The sequence below is a fragment of the Apis mellifera genome, linkage group LG15, assembly GCF_003254395.2.
Source record: "Apis mellifera strain DH4 linkage group LG15, Amel_HAv3.1, whole genome shotgun sequence".
Classification (NCBI taxonomy): domain Eukaryota; kingdom Metazoa; phylum Arthropoda; class Insecta; order Hymenoptera; family Apidae; genus Apis; species Apis mellifera.
Window position 1 is genome coordinate 5875523 of NC_037652.1, and position 23844 is coordinate 5899366.

At 35.4% G+C, this 23844-nt stretch overlaps 2 protein-coding genes across 7 annotated transcripts in view; one reads left to right on the plus strand and one right to left on the minus strand.

The window, feature by feature from the left end:
* The first annotated feature begins 64 nt into the window (after nt 1–64).
* On the plus strand, nt 65–2455 carry LOC100576855 (retinol-binding protein pinta-like). 2 transcript variants are annotated; one of them, XM_026445579.1, is made up of 5 exons: nt 65–558; nt 660–765; nt 1158–1263; nt 1452–1821; nt 1891–2455. In XM_026445579.1, exons 1-5 carry the CDS (start codon nt 405–407, stop codon nt 1968–1970), a joined length of 816 nt encoding a protein of 271 aa, XP_026301364.1. In that variant the 5' UTR covers nt 65–404; the 3' UTR covers nt 1971–2455. The 2 variants fall into 2 exon arrangements, with proteins under 2 accessions (XP_026301364.1, XP_026301363.1); XM_026445578.1 differs by having other exon boundaries at nt 71–558; nt 660–819.
* Nucleotides 2146–23844, minus strand: part of LOC409666 (ABC transporter G family member 20) — a 35551-nt gene continuing 13852 nt past the window's right edge. Inside the window, exons 1-15 of one of the 5 annotated variants that reach the window (XM_006563414.3) lie at nt 22845–23063; nt 22576–22676; nt 10217–10444; nt 8570–8884; nt 8333–8440; nt 6102–6195; nt 5582–5749; nt 5144–5278; nt 4850–4995; nt 4557–4764; nt 4309–4486; nt 4028–4214; nt 3673–3938; nt 3443–3529; nt 2146–3260 (exon numbers count right to left, since the gene is read on the minus strand). In XM_006563414.3, the coding sequence (XP_006563477.1) occupies nt 3046–3260; nt 3443–3529; nt 3673–3938; nt 4028–4214; nt 4309–4486; nt 4557–4764; nt 4850–4995; nt 5144–5278; nt 5582–5749; nt 6102–6195; nt 8333–8440; nt 8570–8884; nt 10217–10398 (2289 nt within the window). In that variant the 5' untranslated portion in view covers nt 10399–10444; nt 22576–22676; nt 22845–23063 and the 3' untranslated portion in view covers nt 2146–3045. Of the gene's footprint in view, nt 3261–3442; nt 3530–3672; nt 3939–4027; nt 4215–4308; nt 4487–4556; nt 4765–4849; nt 4996–5143; nt 5279–5581; nt 5750–6101; nt 6196–8332; nt 8441–8569; nt 8885–10216; nt 10445–10510; nt 10530–22575; nt 22712–22844; nt 23064–23844 lie in introns of those variants that run through there. The other 4 variants (XM_006563413.3, XM_006563412.3, XM_016916561.2 and 1 more) reach the window with 4 other exon arrangements.

A 23844-nucleotide genomic window follows, 5' to 3' on the forward strand; every position in this document is an offset into this window, starting at 1 on the left:
TTATTATATATATAGCTTTATAAAACATGAAATAGAAATTGGACATTAGATTTATTCTGTATTCTCATTTGTCGATTTATTTTCAGCTAACGATCAAAGTTCAGAATATTTTATCTTGTATTGTATATAGAAATACTGCGAATATTCCGACAGATGTCTCCAATTCAATTTATACTTGCGTTGTAGATCAGCGCAATTACAATTTATTTAGCTTTCTACTGACATTCGATGTTGAAATCATAATAAATAAATCGTGAAATCGTGATACTTGTTATTTCATGTTACGTTTTATAATTCAATATCAAAGAATTCAGTGTTATTTTAAATATAAAAATCTAATTATTGGTGTGTTTTTTGGTGAAATAACAAATGTAATTTATTAAAAATAAAAATTTTATTGTATCATGTCGACATTAAATAAATATACTTGTCAACTATCTTCGGAGGAGAAGATATATTTGGCGGCTAATTTAAATGAAACTGATGAAATTAGACCAATTAAAATTGCTGAAATAAGACAATGGATAATACAAAATAACGACTTACATGCGCCTACAGGTTCGAAATTTATTCTAAATTTAAATATAATTTGATTATCTTATATTTCAATTAAAAAAATTGTATTATATACGTGTATATTATATTTTATATTTTCATAGATGATTTTTTCATTCTTCGTTTCTTAAGAGCATGCAAATTTAATGTTGAGAAAACAAAATCTAAACTTTGGAATTATTATAAGCAGAGAGCAAATCTTCCTGAATGGTATAGTAACAGGAATCCTTTTTTACCAGAGTTACAAGAACTGTTTGATTTAGGGTAATATTTACAAAAATTTACAAAAAAAATATTTACAAAAAAATATTTTATATATTTTTAAAATAATAATAATATTTATAAATTTGATATATTATTTTTTATAGTATTAATTTTTACAAATATTTTTACATATATTTATGAATACTCAATACCATTATTTGTTATCATGTTCAATAATTTATTATCTTTTCGAACTTATAAGATTGCATTTAATACCGATATCATATTTACATTTGATAAAATATATTTTGTAATTGACTATTATTTTTAATTCAGTAAATCAATTATAATTAATTATAATAAAAGAGAAAATTGTTTTTTTAAATCTGATTTTCCAGGGTGTTTTTACCTTTGAGAAAATTAGATAACCAAGGCAGAATGATTGTGATAATACGCGTAGCTGCGCATTCTCCCAGTAGGCATAAAATGTCAGATATGTTGAAGGTTTGAATAATAATTAACTCTTTGAATAACAAAAAACTTTCAATAATATTAACTGAACTATGTAATTGAAAAAAATAAGCAATATAATTATTTTTTAAAATTCGTTCTCGCAATATAATCTTAACTTTGTGTACAAGAAATAAAAAATTGTTGTTATATAAATAAAAAGATTTTTTTTTTCGTATCAGGCTTCATTAATGATTTTGGATGTAGCATTACGAGATCACGAGTCAGTAACAATATATGGTGTAACGAGTATCTTGGATTTAGACAATATTACATATGAGCATGTTCTCCAATTACCACCGAATGTTATTAGAAATTTAGTTCATGCATGGCAGGGTTGTTATCCTGTTAGAATTTATTCGTTGGACTTTATTAATGCTCACAGATTCGTGAATACAGTATTAAACATTTTTAGAAGTTTTATGAATAAAAAATTGAAACAGAGAGTTCATGTTCATTCACGCGATAAATTAAAGTTACACGAAACTTTGCCGAAGAATATATTGCCAAAAGAATATGGTGGTACGAATGGAACGATAAAAGAATTAAGTGGTATATTTTTTTACTTTGAATAATCTTGCTAAAGTGAATGCAAATTGTGTCACTGTAATTATGTTTCAGAGTATTGGAAGCATGTTGTTGAAGAGAATCAAGAGTGGTTCATCGAGGAAGAAAAATACAAATTAACGTTGATTAAATAATAATTAAAATAGATTGGAATTAATTTACAGCAATGAAGGATTGCATATGCAATTGTTGGAATAGTTAATAGCGAAATACAAGATAGACACCGAAATATTTTTTTATTTTTTGTAAATATTTTTTATACAGAAAATAGAATGGAAAATGGAAATATAAACTGCATTCTGTGTGTTCTTTCTTTTTTTTTTTTTTTTTTTTTATAAATCATTTTTATGTATTCTCCGTATAAGAGAATCAAATCGCCCGTTAAAAATATCGATAATATATAAAATATAATTCATATGCTACAATATGGTACATATTTTATGTCTTAAAATCGAATTGCATACTAGCGCATATTAATTATTCTAATTATATCGGTCAATGTTGATCTTTATACAAAATATTACGGTTACACATTAAACGTATTTCCATTTTACTTTTATATATCATTTCTTCGTTTTCCGCTTTGTTTAATCGCATCGATTCTCATCACGTTACAAGATAAATAAAACATACATTTAAGTCATGGGCAAGTAGGACTCTCCTACATCTAATTCACTACTCATTAACTTAACCAGTTACTACTCACAATCCCATTTACAATTTACGAGGGCACGTTGTATCGGATATAAGTAAAAATCGTCTCGTTCATCGCCAAGTATACTGTACAGTGTTCTCGTAGGTCAATTTAAACGAGACGATGAATACTTCTTGTAAATATCCTTGGTAAAATGCATCCTTAAAGATACATATTATATTACAGATGTTGCACTAAATAAAAAAAAGAAGAGATAAAAGGAAAAAAGTCCCTAAGGATTAAACACACTTTAAACACACATTCATTCTTTCATACAATTTTTACATTCAAGGGATATTAATAAGCGCATAAGGAGCATCATATCTGAAAATTTATGCACGGAGGCCGCAACGAGATCGTCTCGAGAAAGCTGTTAAAGCGATCGTTTTCCGCTTTAAGTTTCCAACAATGGTTGACCATGATTGTTCCAGCCGAACCAACATGTTTTTAATTTGTTTTATTTTTTTCACGTAGCGATAACGATTTTCAAACGCCTGGATAAAGCGTATTTGAATCTACCCGCGCTTAAATTTGAGCACCAATATGCTTATCGTAAGGAACAGGATTATCCAACTGATGGTTGAAATAAAACCTAAATAAACGTCCATTTCTCCCATATCCCAACCTCGTGTCAACATAGCACGCAGTGCTGTCGTGGCCATTGTTAAAGGAAGACCTTGCGATATACGTCGCAAAAACGATGGCATACCTTCTATTGGCCAAATCACACCTACAATTCAATAAGTAAATAATAAATAATTAACGTATAATGTAAATAAAACATCACAATATTTTTTAAGACAAGAAATAAGATAATTTGGTTTGAAGAAAACATTTTGTTATATCATTAATCGTATTTTCTTGGTCCGAATTTATTTTGTGAATTGTATTCTCAATTTATAATATACGTACCACTTAATAAAAGTGTAGGATAGAAACTACCCAAAGCAAGCTGAATTGCATTTCTTTCAAGTTCGCAAATTGCTGAAATTACAAACCCTGAAAGCAATAAGAAGAATATGAAGAATAATTTATCTTTTCCATAATTATAAGTAAATATTGTTGTATAATTTTAATTAACATTAAATATTATTTTTATTATAGTTAGAAATTACTCATGAAAGATTATAATTTAAACTTACCGAAGCACATGCCACAAAGACCTTGAAGAATTGTCAGTACAATTACCCAACCGACTTGTCCCTGACACTCGACAGTGAAGGCAACAAGCATGACGATTAGAACCAATGCAGTTTGACCGCACATCACTACAAATTGGGTAATCACATGAGAAAAAATGATTTCTGCGGGTAAAACACCAGCTACCCAGCTTCTATCTAGAAGACCTTCCATTCTTTCGATGATTAGAATGGAAGAAGTGAGAGCTACAGCCAAGAAAAAGACAATGCTGCAAGAAAAATATATTTCTAAATATCTTCTGAGTCATTTTTCTGAATTCTATAATCGATATAATCTAATAAATTGATTTTCATTTACGTTAAAATTACTCCAGGTGCCACGAAATCGGTGAAACTAGGTTCCTGAGTACCATAAATTGGATCTTTAAATTGAATTGGTATATCAGCTAATTTTTCATTTTGATCACAAGATTTTAAAAGATCTTTGGCGAAATCCCTGTATGAATATTGGATATCTCTGACTAATATCAACCCTACTTGTTGATCTATAATAAATAATAACAAATATATATAATAATTAGTTATATTTTAACATTTGGAGAAATATAATATTATAATAACTTGAATCTATAAACTTACTGGACATATCTAGCCAAACTCTAAGTTCACTTTGATCTAAGGTTTCTTCGTCAGCTTCTCTTCCTAAGGCCATTCTTGCAACAAGAGCATCCGTGAAATTCTCTGTAAAATACAGAGTTCCCCAAACATTTCCTTCTTTCACTGCATTTATAGCCGTATCAAGATCCCAATAATAGTGCTAAAATATAGATGTCTTTTTTAATAACTATATTAGAATCAGAATCATTTTTAGAAACCAATAATCTTACCTTTTCTATTAAGTCTGAGTTTAAAAAACTAAGATATCGACAACTAAGCAATGATAAGTTGCAACCATCTAATATCGGACAACTCGAATTTCCAATAGGAATTTCACGATTAACTATCGCCATTTTTAAATCTGTTGGATCTTTACCAATCGCCAAACAGAATAGAACTACTTGCATTACTGGGAGTGCAAAAACGAACAGTAACACCCTATAATAAAAAAAAAATTATTATTTTCATTTAATAAGAAATTTATAATATTATTTTTATTGCATTTAATGGATAGAAAACTTACCCCACGTTCCTATACATACGTAAAAAGTTTTTTTGCAACAAAGCTTTCATTCTACCATTGATTAATATTTTGTACCAGTCAGAAAACTTATTAGAAGAATTCCAATTCCTCACTTTTTTCCCACCGGATAGCGGTTTTCCATTCATCTGTTCCACAAAAAATAAACAAACTTACGATATGTATCATAAGACTATTTATTTATTTATTGAAAAAATTATACGCTGATTAAAATAGCTTTTCACACATATGATAATAGGTTTCTCACATGTGAAAATTTTTTAAATATATTCTTACATCATAATGGTTTCCAAGATCATTCGTTGAATCATGAATGAGAACCTCTTTGCTCGGGGAAAAGTTTAAGCCAACAACGCCTGATTCTTCTGTTACGTATACTGGTTCACTTTTTTTATTCCAGTTCAGAGATGCCTGCAATGGTAATATGATTGAAATTAATTCTTTGTATCTATTTTATTTAATATTTTTATAATTCTGATCTATGATTTTTTGATTAAGTTGATATAATTCATATATAATTTATATCAACTTAGTCAAATATATCCTTAAATAATTATATAATTATAATTAATCATGTATCCTATAATGAAATATATCTTTTGCATTGTGTAAGTTTAGTTATTTTTAAATCTATTTATTTTTGGATTCATTATTATTTTATTATTACTTATTCCAATAATTTATTTTTTTTCTAAATTTAGTTTTTCTCCTTACCAAGTTAATATTATTCGAGATATTCATAGTTACTGGTTGTTGAGTAACTTGCACTTCTTGCCGCGATAATTTTAGAAAAACATCTTCCAAAGATGTACAATTGTACATTGTTAAAAGAGTCCTGGGAGATTCTTCAGCTAATAATCGACCAGTCCTCATCAAACCAATCTGTCAGCGAAAGATTAAAAAAAAATCTATTAGAAATCAAATAACATTACATAACAAACAATTACATAAATTTGTAATTTAAATAAAATATTTATTTCTCAAATTTTCTCTCTTCAATTTCCACGAATAACTCTTTTTGATCTCTCTCTTTTTTTTTCATCTAAATGTGTAACACACAGTTGTTGAAAAGAAATATATGTTGCACAATTTTAATACGCGATCATTATTGTAATTGAACAATTTTGTTTAGTGATGATGATGATCGCATCGTTGTATTACATTTCCCACCGATATTGTACCCCGAATATTTTTATTACATATCAACGATGCCATTGCATAATACTCTACGTACTGTGTGCGCTTGTCGAGCCTCCTCGATGTAATGAGTGGTTATGATTACGGTCTTGTTACCATCCTTCGTGATTTGGACCAAATGGTTCCAAATGCTGCAACGGAAAAAGTATTATTAATCTTACGAATACCAATAATATATATGTATTATAAAAAAAAGATCATCGATTTTAAGAGCTCATTTGAAGATTTTAAATTAATTTCTACGAGAATCTATCCATTCTTTTGCCCATAAAATTCTTTTTATGAATTTTAATTATTTTATCAATGAAGATTTACTTCAAAAATATTAAAAAAAAAAATATTCTGATACGATTCAAAATCATTATCTTCGATACTCTTTTTTTTTTTTTTTTTAGAAGAATATTTTAACACGTAAGGAAAACTAATTTTTCGATTAGTCAAGCTACATTCTATGAGAAATCCCGGAAGCGGAGGATCATTACACACGGACGCCTGAATTTCGAGAAACTGGCATGTCTTAAATACCGATGATCGCGAGTATTCGCCATGATCCAAGGAAGTCCATTCGCTTTACAGCAGTCATAATCGCCTCTCAAACTTTCTAGCGGCTAATTAACTCTCTTTGTCGTTTGTCATTCTTTTGAAAAAAAAAAAAAAAAAAAAAAGAAGAACGGATGTACCGGATGGAACTATCGGGGGGATCTGGTTAAATAAAATTTGTTTACAGAGCAGTTGAGAATCTTAATTTTTAAACGAGATGTGACATCTGACTTGGAATAGAACGTGAAAGATTTCACGAGAATCTTGATCGAACTTTCTGAAAGAATTTGTGCAAACAAGAAAGATAATAAATCGGTGTCGATGGAAATTTTAACCCAAGTTTACTTTCGATCTTGAATACGTCGTTTAAAAATTTTCAATATTAAAATGGAAAATTTTATCGAAGAGATTTCAATTACTACTCAATTTACGATCTATCTATCTATTTAATCGTTCTTACACGAACATTCATACGGGATAAAATTTTTTTTTTAAATCACGAAGGACTCGAGATAAATTAAGAAAATAAAAAATATTCACCAAGGTCTATCTTAATCGGAGGACGATAAACGTTTGCATCCTTATTTAATTCTAAAATAAAATTCATTGTGAATCAGTTCTCACAATTTCACAATAATTTACAACCTGGTATAAATTCAAGGAAATTTTATTCAAGAAGAATTTATTGAGGGTCGTAAACAATATATCGATATTAATATTAATATTAATCATTTCCACGGGAATTGATATTATTCCACATTCCTAGTTACGATAATTGGAATCTGACACCCGTATTTCACAACACAAATGAAATTCTCTTGGTCTCTCGGCGAAACCATTTCTCTATTTTTTTTTTTTTTTTAATGCTTTCGAACTCTTTTTATTGCCACACTCGGTGACTTCTTCTCGGTTGAAACACCGTGAATTTTTCTTCATCAAGAATCTTCATTGAATGCGAAATAAAAAGCGTAAATCCATTATTCGATATAAGCGTTTTGTAATTAAGGATAATCTTCGTTTATACGTTCCAATCGAGTTAGGAAACGTGGGTTATTTAAAGACGTTTTAAAACGTATAGTTTAGGAAAATTGCATGGAAATTGCATTCCAGAGAGCAGGCGTTAATTTTTCCTCTCGCAATTGGTTGGAAACAAAAGATCGTTTAGAGTCTGCGTTCAGTCACCTTTACTCCTAATTTTTCCTTCTCCTCTCTTTGAGCTTGGGTAAATGATACTTTCACTTAAAAGTGAATCTTCAAAAGCACGATGTATCCCCGCAACATTCATTTGTTACGCGCCAATTTATTTCTGTTATTCTATTTTTTTTTTTACACACAATTTTTTCCCCTCTTTCGTTTTTGATTTAGCCTTGGAAGGTTTTTAACCTCTTATGCGTATCTTTGGAGAGTTTCAGCCGGAGAACAGGTTTTGCTTATAAATCGCGTGATTCTAATCATTATTACATTAGCTCAAGATATTTTAGAAAAATATTGCCATGAAAATTTGACGAAAAACAAAAAAAAATGAATAATTCATCAGATCAAAATGTATAAAAAATATTCGCCAGATAAGAAAAATTAATCCTCATTGGGAGAAACCGGTTTCTCAGTGAATATTTTTAGACAGACGATTTCAAATCTAATAAAAATTATGGATAAGGGCAAACCTATTTCAAACGATGACTATATACTTTTCGTATATACTCACTCTGACGCCATCGCGAACCTTACCTTTGTCGCAAAAGAGGATCCACACCCACTGTTGGCTCGTCGAGAATCAACAGTTCTGGATCGTGCATCAGGGCAACGGCGAACGACACTCGTCGCTGTTGGCCACCGCTGCAAAAAATAATAATTTAGTTATTGTGTGAAAGTCGTACGATTTTTCTTTATTTTTCTTTATTTATTTATTTTTCAAGAAGAAAAGAAGAATTCATTCGTCCATACATCGATCGAAATTAATTTTACCTAAGATTCTTCACTAATCGATTCTGACTGGGCAGATCGAGGAATTTCAACAGGAATTGAAGTCTTTCCATGATTTCGGCGGTATCCATTTCGAATATCCATCCGAAGTATATCATGGTTTCCTTTATGCTGAATTCCCCGTAGAGGGCGATTTCCTGCGGCATGTAACCGACCCTCCTTCCGGGAACTCCGGATCCTTTGGTGCCTGGCTTTCCACCGAGTACCCAGATCTCGCCGGCGTTCAATTTCCTTCGTCCAACGATGCATGAGAGCAGGGTGGTTTTACCGCAACCGCTTGCACCGAGAAGCCCGTAACTAATTCAAGAGAAAAAAGATCAGAATAAGAGAGAGAACATGTTGTAATCGAGAGAAAAGAAAACAACGATCGAACCGTGGAATTGAATTCGCGATTTCCGATTAGAAGTTATAATCATTTCTCGTGGTTATTGCTATATACGTATTTCTCAAGAAATCAAGCAACTATCTAATTACCGTATGAATATATTTCGATTAGAATTCTATGAATAATCGTGAGTTATTAACCGATAGATTCCTGTAGATAAATGTAGCGATCAATCGTTTCACGTTTTTCCTCGTTTATTCGTTATTATTTCGAATCGTCCGAGTATTCGGGCACGTTCGGGAAAGATCGGATAGATTCGGGCGTACATCGAACAGCATTGGCTGTACGATATTTTCGCATATATATTCCGAGTCTATCCAAATGCTTCGAGCACATTTGCCCTTTTTCCCATTTAATCGCGATTTCCCGTGCAATCGTAATCGTGCGATCGCGCGCTTGTTACGTACTCTTTTGGCATAAAATCCATGATGTTCGTAATAGTATAACCGACATAATGGGCCGTGTGCGTAATAAAATTACACAACGGGGGGGATAACGGTGTTTCGCGAATTCGTATTATCCCGGAAACTTTGAACTCGAATAGAAACCGCCGCGTTTCCGTATATCGAAATGGGAATAATCGCTCGAGCGGAACCGATTCCACGGTGAATCGCGCGTAACAGAGCACGGTTGTTGAGAAGCGTAGAAATATTGGCCAGAGATCGTCGTCACGTTCGGTCGATCCCTCTTTACCCGTTGCTTTCTAAGAAAGCCACCTTTCGTTTAAGCCCTAAGCGATTTATTATCCTTCGCCGTTTAAACTCTCCTGTATCTCCCGTACGGAACAACAACAGTAATCTATTTTATTCGTTTTATAAAATTAATCGATAACTATCTATTACAGATTTATAAGTTTAAGTAACAGGAAGTATTTAGAATCGATTTCATCAGAACGGAATAATTAAACTTAAGTCAAGGATTACCAGTTTCAGATATTTTTTTTGTTTATAACAGAAATAAATAATTCAATCTTGCGTCAAATATTAATAAAGTAATCAACTACGACTTTTTATAATTTTTACAATTTATAATTTTATTACGGATAATTCTTTAATAAATCCGTAATCTCCGTTCCCCTCCCCCCGACGCTTTCACCGAGAATTCTAATCGATGATCACGAGAATAAAGACAGATCTCATTGTTCCGCTGAAATTACACGCCGATATTATCGGATGCATAAAGATATATAATTCGGTGAAAGTTAGAGACAGATTCGAAGCAGATTTTTTAACGATAACACTTACATGGATCCTTTAGCAACCGTCATGTTGAGATTTTGAAGGATGTGGTTCGGATTTCTCGAGCTTCCATAAGTTTTGAACGCGTTCCTCACGCAAACCGCCTGCTGCCGATTCCACGCTGTGTTGTTCAATCCTGGCGTTACCGAGCTCGGTATGTTCAACGATGTTTCCGAATTGTTCTGCATGATGTTGCCGCTCGCCAGATTACAGTCACTTCTCACAGTCTCGTCGCTGGGAAAAGAGAAGCTATTTCATCGTAATCATCGTTACTTACTAAATATACATATATTTTGTTACATTTTTTTTTATCGCGTTAAAAGCGGCCCGAGTGCGCAAAAAGGCACGTAACCAGCGTGAAAAAAGTATGCATGTCAAAGAATACCGCGGCGCGCCAATCACTGAAGCGCTCGTGACGCAAAACAAGCTAATTGAGAATAATAAATGAAACACCGAATTGTTAGCTTATGCGGTGACGTTCATTCCTTCGATTTCCGAGTAAATTATTATACACAAGGGTCCAAAGTTTCTGGAAGGTATTTTTTTTTCAAGTTTCCATGAATTTTCATTTTTCTGTATTCGCCTTGGACGAGGGAATGGTAATTCGAAAAAGATACGAATCGTTGTTGATCGAAATATCGGAGAGCAGGGTTTAAGCCGCAACGATTACGAAAAATTTAGAATCGATTTGCAATCGAGTCACGAACGAAACAGGGTCGAGTCACGGTCAAGTAAGAAAGACGCTACTTTGGACTACTTTTGATTTAACGGATCGTCCATTTTCGTTCGAGGGAACAATCCGCAAACCAGTCGACCCTCGTTTCTTTCACAGTTGTTGCGTACAGGTGAATCACTGCTGTGTCAATCTCGCTCGCGTGCACTTTAATCCTTCGCCGAATTATATATATATATATTCATAACATCCTTTTTCTTCTAGATTCACTTAACAAGATCGGATAAATATTTTTCTCGTAACGAAACGTCAGATCAGAGAGACCATTTGACGTTTCATTCATCGTTAACATTATTATTTGCTCATTACACGTCACGTAATATTAATCCAATAACTTGTACACGGCTTTTGCTCGTTAATTTTCATGAAACAAATTTTTTTCGTATTTTATATAAGAATGATTACGCTCTGCGTTTGCATTATATTTTTATTCGCGATACTTTTGCGTTAATCGAACATCTGAACAATGGCAAAAATGAAATGGATTGGCAAACGATCGAGACGAAACACTGAATCGGGCGGATAAAATAAACAGAAACAGCTGGCGGGGCCCTAAAATCAAAGCCTCGGTTAGGTTACGTGTGTGGCGACGGACTTCGTCCAGCCAGGATCGTTTAGAAAGAGGGAACGTGGTTGCTTACGTAAGAAAACGGCTTTCTTTTCGCTCGCCGGTTCATTGGGCAACGCGTATCGACGTATCTGTTCACCGGTTGTCGGTTGAGGCCGATATTACGCCGTTTGCACCGGCCAAAAGTGCGTACAACACGTTTTCCAAGAAATATTATATCGCTGCTCCAAGGCCGTGCAAATATTCTCCCCCGCTTATTGTTTTCTCTCTCGATTTCGATCCCAATAACCCTTTTCCGATTCCAAATTCGTCCTCCTTTACCCGATTATTCCTCACAATCTTTTTTATCCCCGATTAAAGTTTGATCTCGTGAGAAATAGCACGTTAAAGAGGTAGAAAAAAGTGGAATACTTATTGACAGAAGATTAAAAATTCCCTGATGCGAAAATAATGGATGCAAAAAACATAACCGTACTATTTTGTTGAATAAAACGTAACATAGTTGCGTCCACGAGGCGCGCGTAAATAAGAATGGAAGGGTAGATATGGCGAAAGAAAGAAAAATTTGTTTACTCGCGCGAATATTTACGATCGAGGGAACAACGAAGCAAGATGGCAGCATCTTGTTACGTAATGAGGATTCAGTGGCGGGCCACAACGTCTGAGGCATCGTCGAAAAGCGATACGGATCGGGGGAAAAGGTCAATCCGTTTCAATCGCGAATAAATCTTCTGGAAGCGGTTTCCTCTGTCGTCTGTGCCGAGTCTCCCGCCATGCTTGAATTACGGTATGCGCTCGTAGAATGCACGTGTCTCTAAATGAGGAAAAGCCAACAAACCGTGTTTCGTAACGTGTTCGTTTCGAAGCGAGCAGATATATCGGAAGAAGAAAGCAACGGCTTGCCGCCCGAAGACGCTTCTGCGGTTCTCGGTAGCTTATCTCTTTCCGCGATCGCGAATTATCGGCAAGTGTTGCGTTAATCCATCCGGCATTCTAACGGATCGTGCAACTTATAACTTCCTTTTGCTCCACCAACTATGATTGATCGCTGGAGGATGCTGGAAGAAAGGAATCGGCGCGAAGACGCTTCGTCATTCATTGTGACGAATGATAATTTAATCCTCGTGAAGCCTATATTATACTCCCACGGCTTTAGCGTTATTATCAATATCACAGGTCATTATCTGTGTGGTGAACACGAGAAGGAAATATCTTTGGAATTTTTGGACAAGTGAGAACAAAAAGTTAAAAGAGATGTGAAAGTAAAGAGAAAGAAAAATGTACGTATCCTGGAATATGGAGCAGCGGCTCGAATCTTGAATTTATATTTTTTCTCTCGCTTTTAATATTCAAATACAGATTAGAGAGAAAAAACAAAAACATCCATTGCGAATTTATGATTTATAATTTAACTTGCGAAACTTGCGTTTTATATTCAACCATGAATATTGGATACGAAATGAAAAGAAAAAAAAGAAGAGGATATATAAATACTGGAGAACGTAAAGATTATAGAAATTTAGAAATCTTAAATTCCATTCGTGAAAAAAAAAAGAAAGAAAGAAAGAAAGATTCTACGAATATTCGATCGAAATCTCATAGAATCGTGTCACACGATTTCTTTCCGTTCCTGGATAATTTTACGTGTCACGATGCGCATGATTCCGTTGCGAATTATCGTTGCAAATTTTCAAGACGTCGAGATGCAACTTTATTATCCTCCATTACCGCGTTCGGTTGTACATTCGATTGTAATCGTACAGGTACACGCTCGAGCGCTTTCGACATTTCACGTAACTTCCTTCGAGACTAGGGGAAGTCGACTTATCGAGAGAGAAACAGTTATCGACTCGTGTACAGAGCGTACACGTTCGGATACGTTCGTGTAACAATTTGAACCACGTCGCAACTATATGCATATACATATATATATTTATATACAGCCGCGTGATAATTAGCGGGAAGAGTAACGCGGCTCTCTCATAAATTAAATAGAAAGGGGAAAATGTTTATGCGGATGAAGGGAAAAGAAGAAAGAAGAAAAAAAAAAGAAAAGAAAAGAAAAGAAAAAATATTACTTCGTGACGTAAAGAAATTTACAACGCGTTGTTATTCAATTTCTACGCAAAGGATTAAGCAACGCGATAAACATCGAACCTTCTGCTAATTTTATTCTTGCCTCAATGTGTTTCGACGTATTGCTCGATTACGAGCCTCGTTCGGAATTTCAATGAGCATCAAGCGATAAATTTCACTTTGTCCAATGATTAATACTTTAATTTTGAGATTGAAGGATGGAAAAAATGGTCGATTCTTTTTTTTTTTTCTTCTTTTTTTTTTTCGAGGAAACGGTTTTTCATGACGGTTCTCGATACGTGGATGATACGTGGCAATCGGACGACACGCGAGTAGATAATGACTGTATATAGTCAGACAGGAGGAGGCAGCCTGAATTAATTTACGATTAGATTACTTAATCTCTTGTCGTTTCGAGGTGACGAGTGTCACTCTGTCTCGTCACGGGTAGCGACGGGTAAAATTTTCGAGTTAAGAGTAAAAAAACTTATTTCGATAAATTTAACTCGATATATAATTTAAAAAGTGTTGTGATAATAGTATTTAATCGTGGTATTCAAAATGGAGAGGGACGAACGAGTGCAATAAGTTACGAATAAGAAATCTTGTTCGAGCATTTTAAACAAAGTTATTTATTATACTTAAAGTAAGTTTATTCGAAATTTTAATTAATTTTTCTATTGCGTGTGCAAACGCACACCTTTCTGCGTCACGGGCATTCTTCTTATCTTCGAATAAACATATATTATTATGCGCAAGTTTGAAATGGATTCAGTCGGAAAACACACGTGTTAATTAAATTGCTATTAATATTTATAACGCTAGTCTCGAACGAATAAAAAATTAATAACAACAGATAATTAATAAAAAATTCAACGATTGACTTAACAATCATGATCGATAAATTTCAATTTGTAAATTTATTCAAGCCAATCTTATTGCAAAAAAAAAAAAGACAAGAAACGCATATTACTTTTTAAGTTACAATTACTAGAAAAGAATATCCTGATTCGTATTATAGATCGATTTTTATCGATAAAAAAAAAAAAAAAGAAAAATTATTTACGAACGATTATTGGAGGAAGCGGAGTGATATTTTGAAGAAATATGATCGATGCAGGTGATCGTGTTTAGTATTCGAAAATCGAAGAGAGATGTCCCAGCTTGAGGAACGGCGGTGTAATTACGCAAGCCGGCATTCCAGAGGACGACGTACCGCGAGGACGCGTGTGGAAAGACCTGGCCACGTGAGTCTTCGTGTTCTGGGCCATGGTCGACAAAGTCTCGATTTTGTACTCCTCCCTTTTCCCCCATCGATATGCTTTCTCGATATGCCAACCTCTCACTTCTCTCCCCGATCTCTATTTCTCTTATCTCGATCATCGATACAGTTGCGCAAGATCCAAGAGATTCATCGGATCGGAGACGATACGTCAAATTTTTATAAAATTAGTCCAAGGAAATTCTCTTTCTTCGATCAATTTTTGTGATTCTTTTTTTTTATATATATATAGAAGACGATAAATAAATAGATAATCGTTATATACGTGATTCCTAAATGATTAAAACATTTCTAATAATATTATTAGTAGAAACACGCCCAGTCAGTTCATAATTGCATTCCTTGTGTCGTTTCACTTCAGACACCAGATCTAATCGATGATCAAATTAATAGAGACAAATTATTGTATAAATTTACGCACAATTTATTTTCCTTTGTCGTTAGATCTCTTCGAAATTTTATCGAAATGATCGAAAATGTTCTTCGATGACCAACGATATTTCCGATAATTTCATTTCGAAAGTATTTTGGAATCACAAATTATTGATCACTTTCCATAAAAATCTCGACGGCGATTGCATCAAACGAATATTATGAATTTTAAATTCGGATTATTGGAAATTTAGTCACGATTTTGAAAGAGAATCTCGCCGCCACTCCCCTTCTCGCATTCTATTAACTATCAGGAAAATTGCCGAGTAAAAATAGTAGCAGCGATAATAGTTGTTCCTCTCCACACCCTTTCGTTTCTTTAACAGTGAATAAATTGATTATTTGAATAATTTCTCGATATCTTTTTTTTTTTTTAATATTCTAAAAATAACCGTGCGTTAAATAAAGAGTTGATAAACACTACAGATAGATAGGAATCAAAATTATGGGTCAATGATATCGATGATTCCATTTACGTAAGAACAAAGATCGTTAATGGTCGAATGATCTCACAATCGATGCGTTAAATCGCGAAAGAAAGCGGCGTGTCGCCTGACACAGTGATTGAAACTACGATTTTTTCTTTTTTTTTTTTTATTCGGTGTTAAACACTCGCCATTAACACTTTCACGCTCCTTTAACTTCTTTTTAATCTTTTATTCCCGTCGACTGTTTACGCCAATTAGAATAGGTGGTTAGAAATTATTTATATAAAAAACTTCCTCTCGAGGCTAAGATTAACGAACTTTTATTAAAATCAACCTTATCAAAATTCTTTCGTTAAAACAAGAATGAGAAAAACTTCAGAATTTTTCTTTTCAACAACAAAACTGGAGATAATAAGCTCCAAGCAATGGAAGATTAAACCACAATTACATACACATGATATAAAACTCAATGAAATCAGAAAAACAAAGAAACCTAAAAACGTATCGTATCGAAGAGTTTTTAAAAAGTTTCTTTTTTTTAAAATAATTCTTTTCAGTCATTTCCAGTCATATTATCCGATACATACTCCCATGCTGTATCTCTTCAACCATTCACTTTCATCCAGTCACGATCGTGAACGCGTCGAATGCAATGTTAGTTATCTAAGTCAACGTAAACACGTACACGTCTGGCTACACGCGCGGATTATCGATTGTCGCGCGACAATTTTGAGGCGACATTCAAGCACGTACGTTCGATATATCGTATAGATCGACCTTCTGCCAACGGATCCACGCTTAGAAACGTTTAACTCGTCCTAATACCTTCTCCCCAGTTGTACAAACACACCCCCTTTTCTCTCTCGTCCTTTTTCCTCTCCTCTCCTCTCTTTTCGTTTCTTTTCTCTTCGACGCACGGTCGATCCTCGTCCTTCACCTTGATTCGATTTCGACCTGAAATCGACGACCCGATTGGTCGTCGACGCCGATCTCGAGCGTGACTTTCATGACGATCGCGACGTGTCTCGAGCGGACGTCTCGGGCCTCGTTAAGTATGACCTTCGCTTCTTCTTCTTCTTTTTTTTTCTTCTTCTTTTTCGCAACTGATTCTCCCTCTGATCGGGTTCAATTTTCGTGCTTATGCAACCGACGTTTCCGTGCATACGATATTTTAATGAGCTCGATAAATGAATGGGGGAATGGAAGGAGGGGAGATTTTGATCGATGATGATCCTTTCTGAAAAGGAAAATTAGAGGCGGGATCGAGAAATATTGGAATTGGAAAGGAGGAAATATTCAAGGAGGGATATTTTTTATTGATGAAAATGGAGGATGACGAAGATTTTGATTAAAGATGATCGAACATTTTGGGTGGAGAGACTTGATTGAAGAAGAATAAAGCGAGAAAGAACGTGAAACGTTTCTCACAGAATATATTCGTGATAATAAATAAATATGGAAACTGGGGATAACGTAGACATAACATGTTGTTGGATAAAGATTTGAAAAGATAATTAAGAATTTTGTAAAAGAAGAAAGTGAAGTGAATTGGGTAAAACATTCGTCGTTTCCAAGACGTTTCCAATTAAAATTTAATTTTATTCGCAGCCGAACACCGATATCGTGTTATTCTATTTTCGCAATTTTTTTTTTTTTTTGAGCCAAAGAGAAAAATTTGTCCTGTTTTTAGCAAACGGTACGTGTCTGGAATATTTTTTGCTTAGTATTACACAACATTATTTTTTATATAACCTTGTATATACGTACGACATGTTCGACGAACAAACATGTTTTTGTCCGAGTTTTTCTCGTCTCTATAAATATGTAACAAAACGCGTAACAAGAAAGTCGAGACATTACGTAGCGTAGAGTTGGTCGCGACGAAAGTTCAACTTCAATACATAAACCTGTACATTTATTCCTCGAAGAATCAGCTGTCCTTTGATTGCCTCCTTTTCATTCAACGAAATCTTCTACCCCCTTTTCTCATCATTTTTCCCAATTCCAATCGTATCTCGATTAAATTTCGTTTCTTAACAAAAAAGATGGATAATTCCTTTTCGATGCAAGAATATTAATTCACAGAATAAAAGAATTTAATCAAGCGACTAAACCAACGAGAAAATCTTAAGTTTAACGAGGAATCGAATCGAGACACGAAAACAATCAGTGTCCAATCGAGACAGGAAGCAAACAAGTATTTTTAAAGATCTAAAGCGAAGATGACTTTTAAAGAGGAAAGAATTTCAATCTGAAGAAAACATCAAAAACTCTCGATGCTTCGAAATATTTGCCATGCTAATGCGTCTTCCTCTTGAATATTGATCAGAGTAGAGGATATTTTGAATAAAACGCTGAATAATAACGATATAATAATATTCGCAATATTTGAAAAAAATAATAAATAACAACATCGTTCCAACTGCGAAATAGAATAACTGCCTTCTCCTCTCTTCGTTTCATTCATATTTAACGCGCTCTACGTATCTCGGCAATTGTGAATCTAGCGTGGAATACATTTGCACAACGGATTTGTAGGAGATATTGGAGGGGAAAGTTTCTTCTTCGAGAAAGCGCGAAAAGAATCGCGATCAAAGGGCGGCGGTTGAATAAAAAAAACGGTGTGGAACGATCTGGCCAAAAAGATTGAACAATTGTCGACGCAGCAACGATTCTGTCCGATTATGGCGCACAATTGCACCATTAGAATGTGACGATTGCCAACACTGGTCGTCGATCACTACAATCATCGGTGACGATCGATCGTAATGATCGTTAGAATATATTTCGTAGCCGCTATTAGACTCGTTAATAATCATTTAATATCGTTTGACGAAGCGGGGGAGGGGGGAGATTGTATCGTTAAAAAGGAATGTTGAATCTAGACAAAAATATAGCGCGATAAATATATATACATACATATATAGCGAGCTTTATACATTCCTTAATACATCAAAATACATTAAAAATCACTTTATAGAAAATTAAATAGATAAGATTAGATAGATTCTCGAGTTGGTTCTTCGATTTCTTTTTTTTTTTTTTTTGATTCGACGAGGTTCGTTAACCTTGGATCTTGGGACGAAGTGCCGTATGCCGCGTGGAAAATGAGAATATATTATGATGTTACGACGTAAGAAAAAACATTTATACGATAATATAAGAAAATATTTCGTGACTGTGCAGAAAGTAAGAATCGATAATGTTCAATCGAGTGTTTAATCTATTTTCGTCGTTATGCTCCAAGTAGAAAGATGAAAGAAACTTAAAATTTCGTAATGATTATTATTCGAATGAGAACGTTGAGAAACGTTGATTTTGTTGCGATGAATGTATTTTATTTGCAATGAAAGCTTACCGTGCTACGGGAATGTAGCCGAACAAGTGTGTAATCATTTTATGATGACGTTTCGACTTGCCTCTGACCGGTAACTGACCGACATACTTTTAAAATCGCAGGATCAAGCATTATTATTATTTTATTATTATTTCGCAGCCTTGTTAACTGATTCTGACCTGTGCCTTCTCAACTAAACCCGTCCCAATTGTATCCCAAGCTGATTAACATTCAATATAACGGTTTTTAAATGTGGTTTTTTTTTCGACCACGACCATTCCAAATCGCTAATACCTTTTTCTTTCCTTAATGCCAATGAAATTCCGACCTGTGCTTCTCGAAAGAAAAATGTCAAATGTTCCTGACGAAGGAACAGAAGGACGAGCAAGAAAGAGGAGGAGAGAATAAGAATAAGAATAGGAATTCGAGGTCCCGTAAACTCAACGTTGCACGAAATTTCATCGCATGAAAAGCATGGCTACGCTTTTTTAAATGTAAAGCGAGGAAACTTTCATCCGCCGAGAAAGGAGATTCGATCTGCTCCTCGGAGCACGTATATATACATAACGGATTGATGATAATAGTCGAAACTAAGCCGAGAGAAACTCGAGGAGGAATTTTCATTTTGGTTAGAAACCGAGTTGGACGATTAGGGAGGAGTAGGATCGTTTGGCAGAATGATATTCCGACGGAAGGAAGGAATCCGAGATAATGGGCTTTGTTCCGCCGATCCTTAAATGCAAACTCGCGTTTAATGTTACTATTCGAATGCAGCCCACGGGGATGCCTGTCAATTATCGCCGCGGAGGGCATCCACTTGGATGGACGAAGATTGGAAGAAGAATCTATCCAATCCTTTTTCTTTTCTTTTCGATCAAATCCAAGGTACAAGATATCTCTCTCTCGATATTAAAAATAGAAGCACGCGGTCAAAGTCGAACGAAATCGAAGGGAAATAGATGCACTCTCACTGGTTCGTTCGTTGCCACGCGTCGTCGCGGCAGAGTGACTCGCGACGAGTGACTTCGATGCCCGCACAGAGAGGCTACGATTCGCGCGAAATCGTGGTATCGAGGGGAAAAAAAAAGAAATAAACATAAATTAAACGCATAAAATATATTATAGGCAATATAACGTCTCGATTCCGTTGATCTTTGCATTTTTTCATTGCACAACGTCCGTCGTAAAGTAACGCGATTGCGCAAGCGCGAGCGAGCGACGACGAGGACGACGACGATGATCTTTTTCATCGGAGAGGGGAGGAGGGGGTTACGTTTACGATAACACGAAATTACACAATGGTGGCGCGGTTGCTGCTCGATGGACGATGGACGAACGTGGGCCGAAAGGCAAACGAGGCTCGCGCTTTTTTTTTTACACGAACCGTAGAAGAAGAAGAATATTCAACCAACCTTCTCTTTGTCTGTCATTGACTTTTACTCGTCGAATCGTCGGAGTCGGAGTGGTAAAACGGCGGCCGCGTGGCCAACTCGGCCACCGCTCGTTTTACTTTCTAGAATCGTTACGGATCGCGACTAATCGTTCCGTCGATCGCGCGAAATTCGTTCTCCCGTGGAATCTCTTCTGCCCCGCAGTTGTGAGAGCCGGCGGCGGCGGCGGCGGCGGCGCCTCGCGGCGTTTCACGCTTTTCGTTTTCTCTTCCATTCGATAGAGGAGGAGATTTCAGGTCACCCATTTACTCTCGATTTCACGCCGCGTTCAATTTCATCGGTTTACCTGGATCGTGATACGCGCACACGGTGTGTTTCGAATTCCGTGCGACGAGGAATTAACGAGGGATTAATAAAGGATTCGTCTCGAGAAATTTACACGGACGACGATAATTCTTCTCCAGTCGAGGAATTTTTTATTTTTCCCCCCTCGTGTCGCGGAAGAAAGTATTTCTACACGAAATCGTTACATCGTACCGGCTGTGTATGTTTATTTTCTTTCTAACGTAATAATTAACCTCTCTCCGTTGGATATTATCCGATCGACAAGCGGAGAATATCCGTTGCGGTTGTTCTTGTCGATCACACGATCAAGAATTTACCTCACGTGCGTTTCAGCTATCATCTATCTATAGATTACTGAAACGTACGTGGAAACAAAAGGAAACACTTTCCGCGTCGAGTTTTCTTCCATTTTGATCAGAGGCAGAAATTTGTTGAACGACAATCGAATTTCTTTGCGGAAAAAAAAAAGGAAAAAGAGTTCGTGTATCGAAAGTGAAATTCGATTTGCCTCGACAGAGATCCATTTCCCTATCGGAGTAGCAACGGACAGATGACTAGACAGGATTGATATATATCTCGTTTCTTTCTTTCTATTCTATTATCTTTGTATCGCAATTTACGAGTTTAAAAACGATTTGCACGATTGCAAAAGAAAAATACGCGTATATGCGTGTACAGGCTGTCTGGAATAAAGGTAAACATCATTCACTTTTCATTTCCTTGCCGATTCTCGATCGAGAGAAGCGAGAGAAAAATTTAACAACTCGCCGTTAAATTTGTTCATCGTATCGGTCGAAAGTGAAATTTCGATTTGCTTCGATGAAGATCCACTTTTCAGACCGAGCAACTTCGCGATCAAACACTCGATATAGATATATCTTATAAGCTTGCTCTTCGTAAATAACATCGCGTCGATGAGACGCGATCGCGAAAAAGAGAGAAAAAAAAAAAAAGGAAAGAAAAAGAAAAAAAAAAAAAAAGAAATATTAGGAAAATATTTTCTCGCCGAGTTACGTGAGAGCACGATTCGATTTCACTGCGTGTGCATTCCTCGATTGTCAAAATACTGCAATTCCATCGAGCAAACTCGCTTTCTATTTCACAAATCTGCGGAAACAGCTGACTCATTGCGGTAAACAAAATCTCCTCCCGAGATCCAGTTCTCCTGTTAACCGCCGCGAGAAACGATTAATCAGTAGTGATCTAACCCGATCGATCGGAAATGGATATCTGTAGATCGGTTCGATAATAACTCGTGGTTTTACCCGATTCGATTGTTCCGACGAGCGGGAGGAGGGGAGGGGGAGCTTGGAGAACACACGAACCGCTTTTCGCTTTTGTTTTATGCTCGTAATTATGGTGAAAACGGGCGGATCGAATTTCTCACAGTCGAAAGAAAGAAAATAATAACACGAACGCAACCATGAACGATAATTTCTCAATTGTGGGAAATACAAAATTAATTCCAATGTTTTCCATTCCTCCTTCAGTCCTTAACGTAACGTAGGAAGATCCGTGCAACGATCGAGTTTTTCCATTTCATTTATTCATCTTGCTCGTTGTTTTTTTTTCCTTTGACCATTCGTTTTCGAATTTTTCTTTCTCTCTCGAAATTTTTATCACAGAAAGAGTAAAATATCGGTGGAAAATATTAAAAATTATAGCCTATTGCGAAATCACGAACGATCGTCAAATAAATTTTCAAGAAAGAACCAAATTGAAATGTAAATCTCGATCTGTTGCGTCATCTCCTATATATCTAATTATGCGTACCTTCGAATCAAATTCCAACGCGATCTCGTTGACTTCGAATCCTTCCGTTTTCGATGATCACTCGAAGCGTATCCTCTAGGTATAATCCTGGCCAGGAGTCACTAGGGATTCACAGTTGATCGGTAGCATCAGTCTTCTGATGCGCAAGAGTGTGAATATATATATATATATATTTATATATATAAAATATATATATAAAATATAATATATATAAAAATCTCGAGAGAAATCGAGAAAAAGAGTACGACGGAAAAAAAAAAAAAATTCACCAGCACACAAAACACAGCTACGCACGGAAGGCTAAAATCAGACACACAACCGCACCGTTCACTGGTTCACGATCGTTTGAAATCGTATTTTGAGCCGCGTGTCAGCTGAAGAGGAATTTCGCACGTAGAAGAGACACCTCGTCCTCTGCGAGTCCTGACGCGAGACTGAGGCGGTCAGAAGCGAGTAAAATCGAGTTCGCAACTTAACGAGCTGACCCACGTCCTTCTCTCCCCCTGTTTCTCTTTCTCGCTCTCGCTCCTACCCGTACCTCCACTCCACCTATATCCAATCATGCTTCGTCTTCGTTCGACCAACCGGCTTTCTTTCTTTCGTTCGCCTTCCCTCCACCTGTCGTCCTTCGTTCACAGGTCCCGCAACAGGGGGATCATTTTCGTTCGGGCTATCACCATTCGAATTCCTGCCGATTTTTCGGACCACCTTCGTCCTTTTCTCGATTCGTTACATTCTTTTTTTTTTTTTTCCAATTTTTATCAAAATATATATATATACAGTTTCGTCCTTTTCTCGATTCGTTAAATTCTTTTTTTTTTTTTTCCAATTTTTATCAAAATATATATATACAGTTTTTTCATCGCATTCGTGGAATTCGACGAAAACTTTTGGATGGAAATCAGCCAGATTTTTTTCTCTCGATCCATTGCGTCGTTTCCATTATTTTTATCAAATCACGATGCGTCGAATTCATATCTGTCGAGAGTGTTTGATGCTTTCTAGATTTCTCACCGATTTCTAATCAACTCCGCCCTTTTCCGCTGCTCTCCTCGACTCGTTCGTGGATTTTTTCCAGACGAGTGTTTCCCAATCTTTCGTTTCGTTTCACGTTTGCCGATTTTTGATGAACGGTGTTGCGAATAATTTTCCAAGAGTTTGTTTTTTTAGATAAAAATCGGTATCATCAAGGTGATTCCTGACGACTCGTCTCAGTTCGTTAAATATTTTTTTTTATTTTTTCTTTTTTTACAAAACAAACGTTTTTGC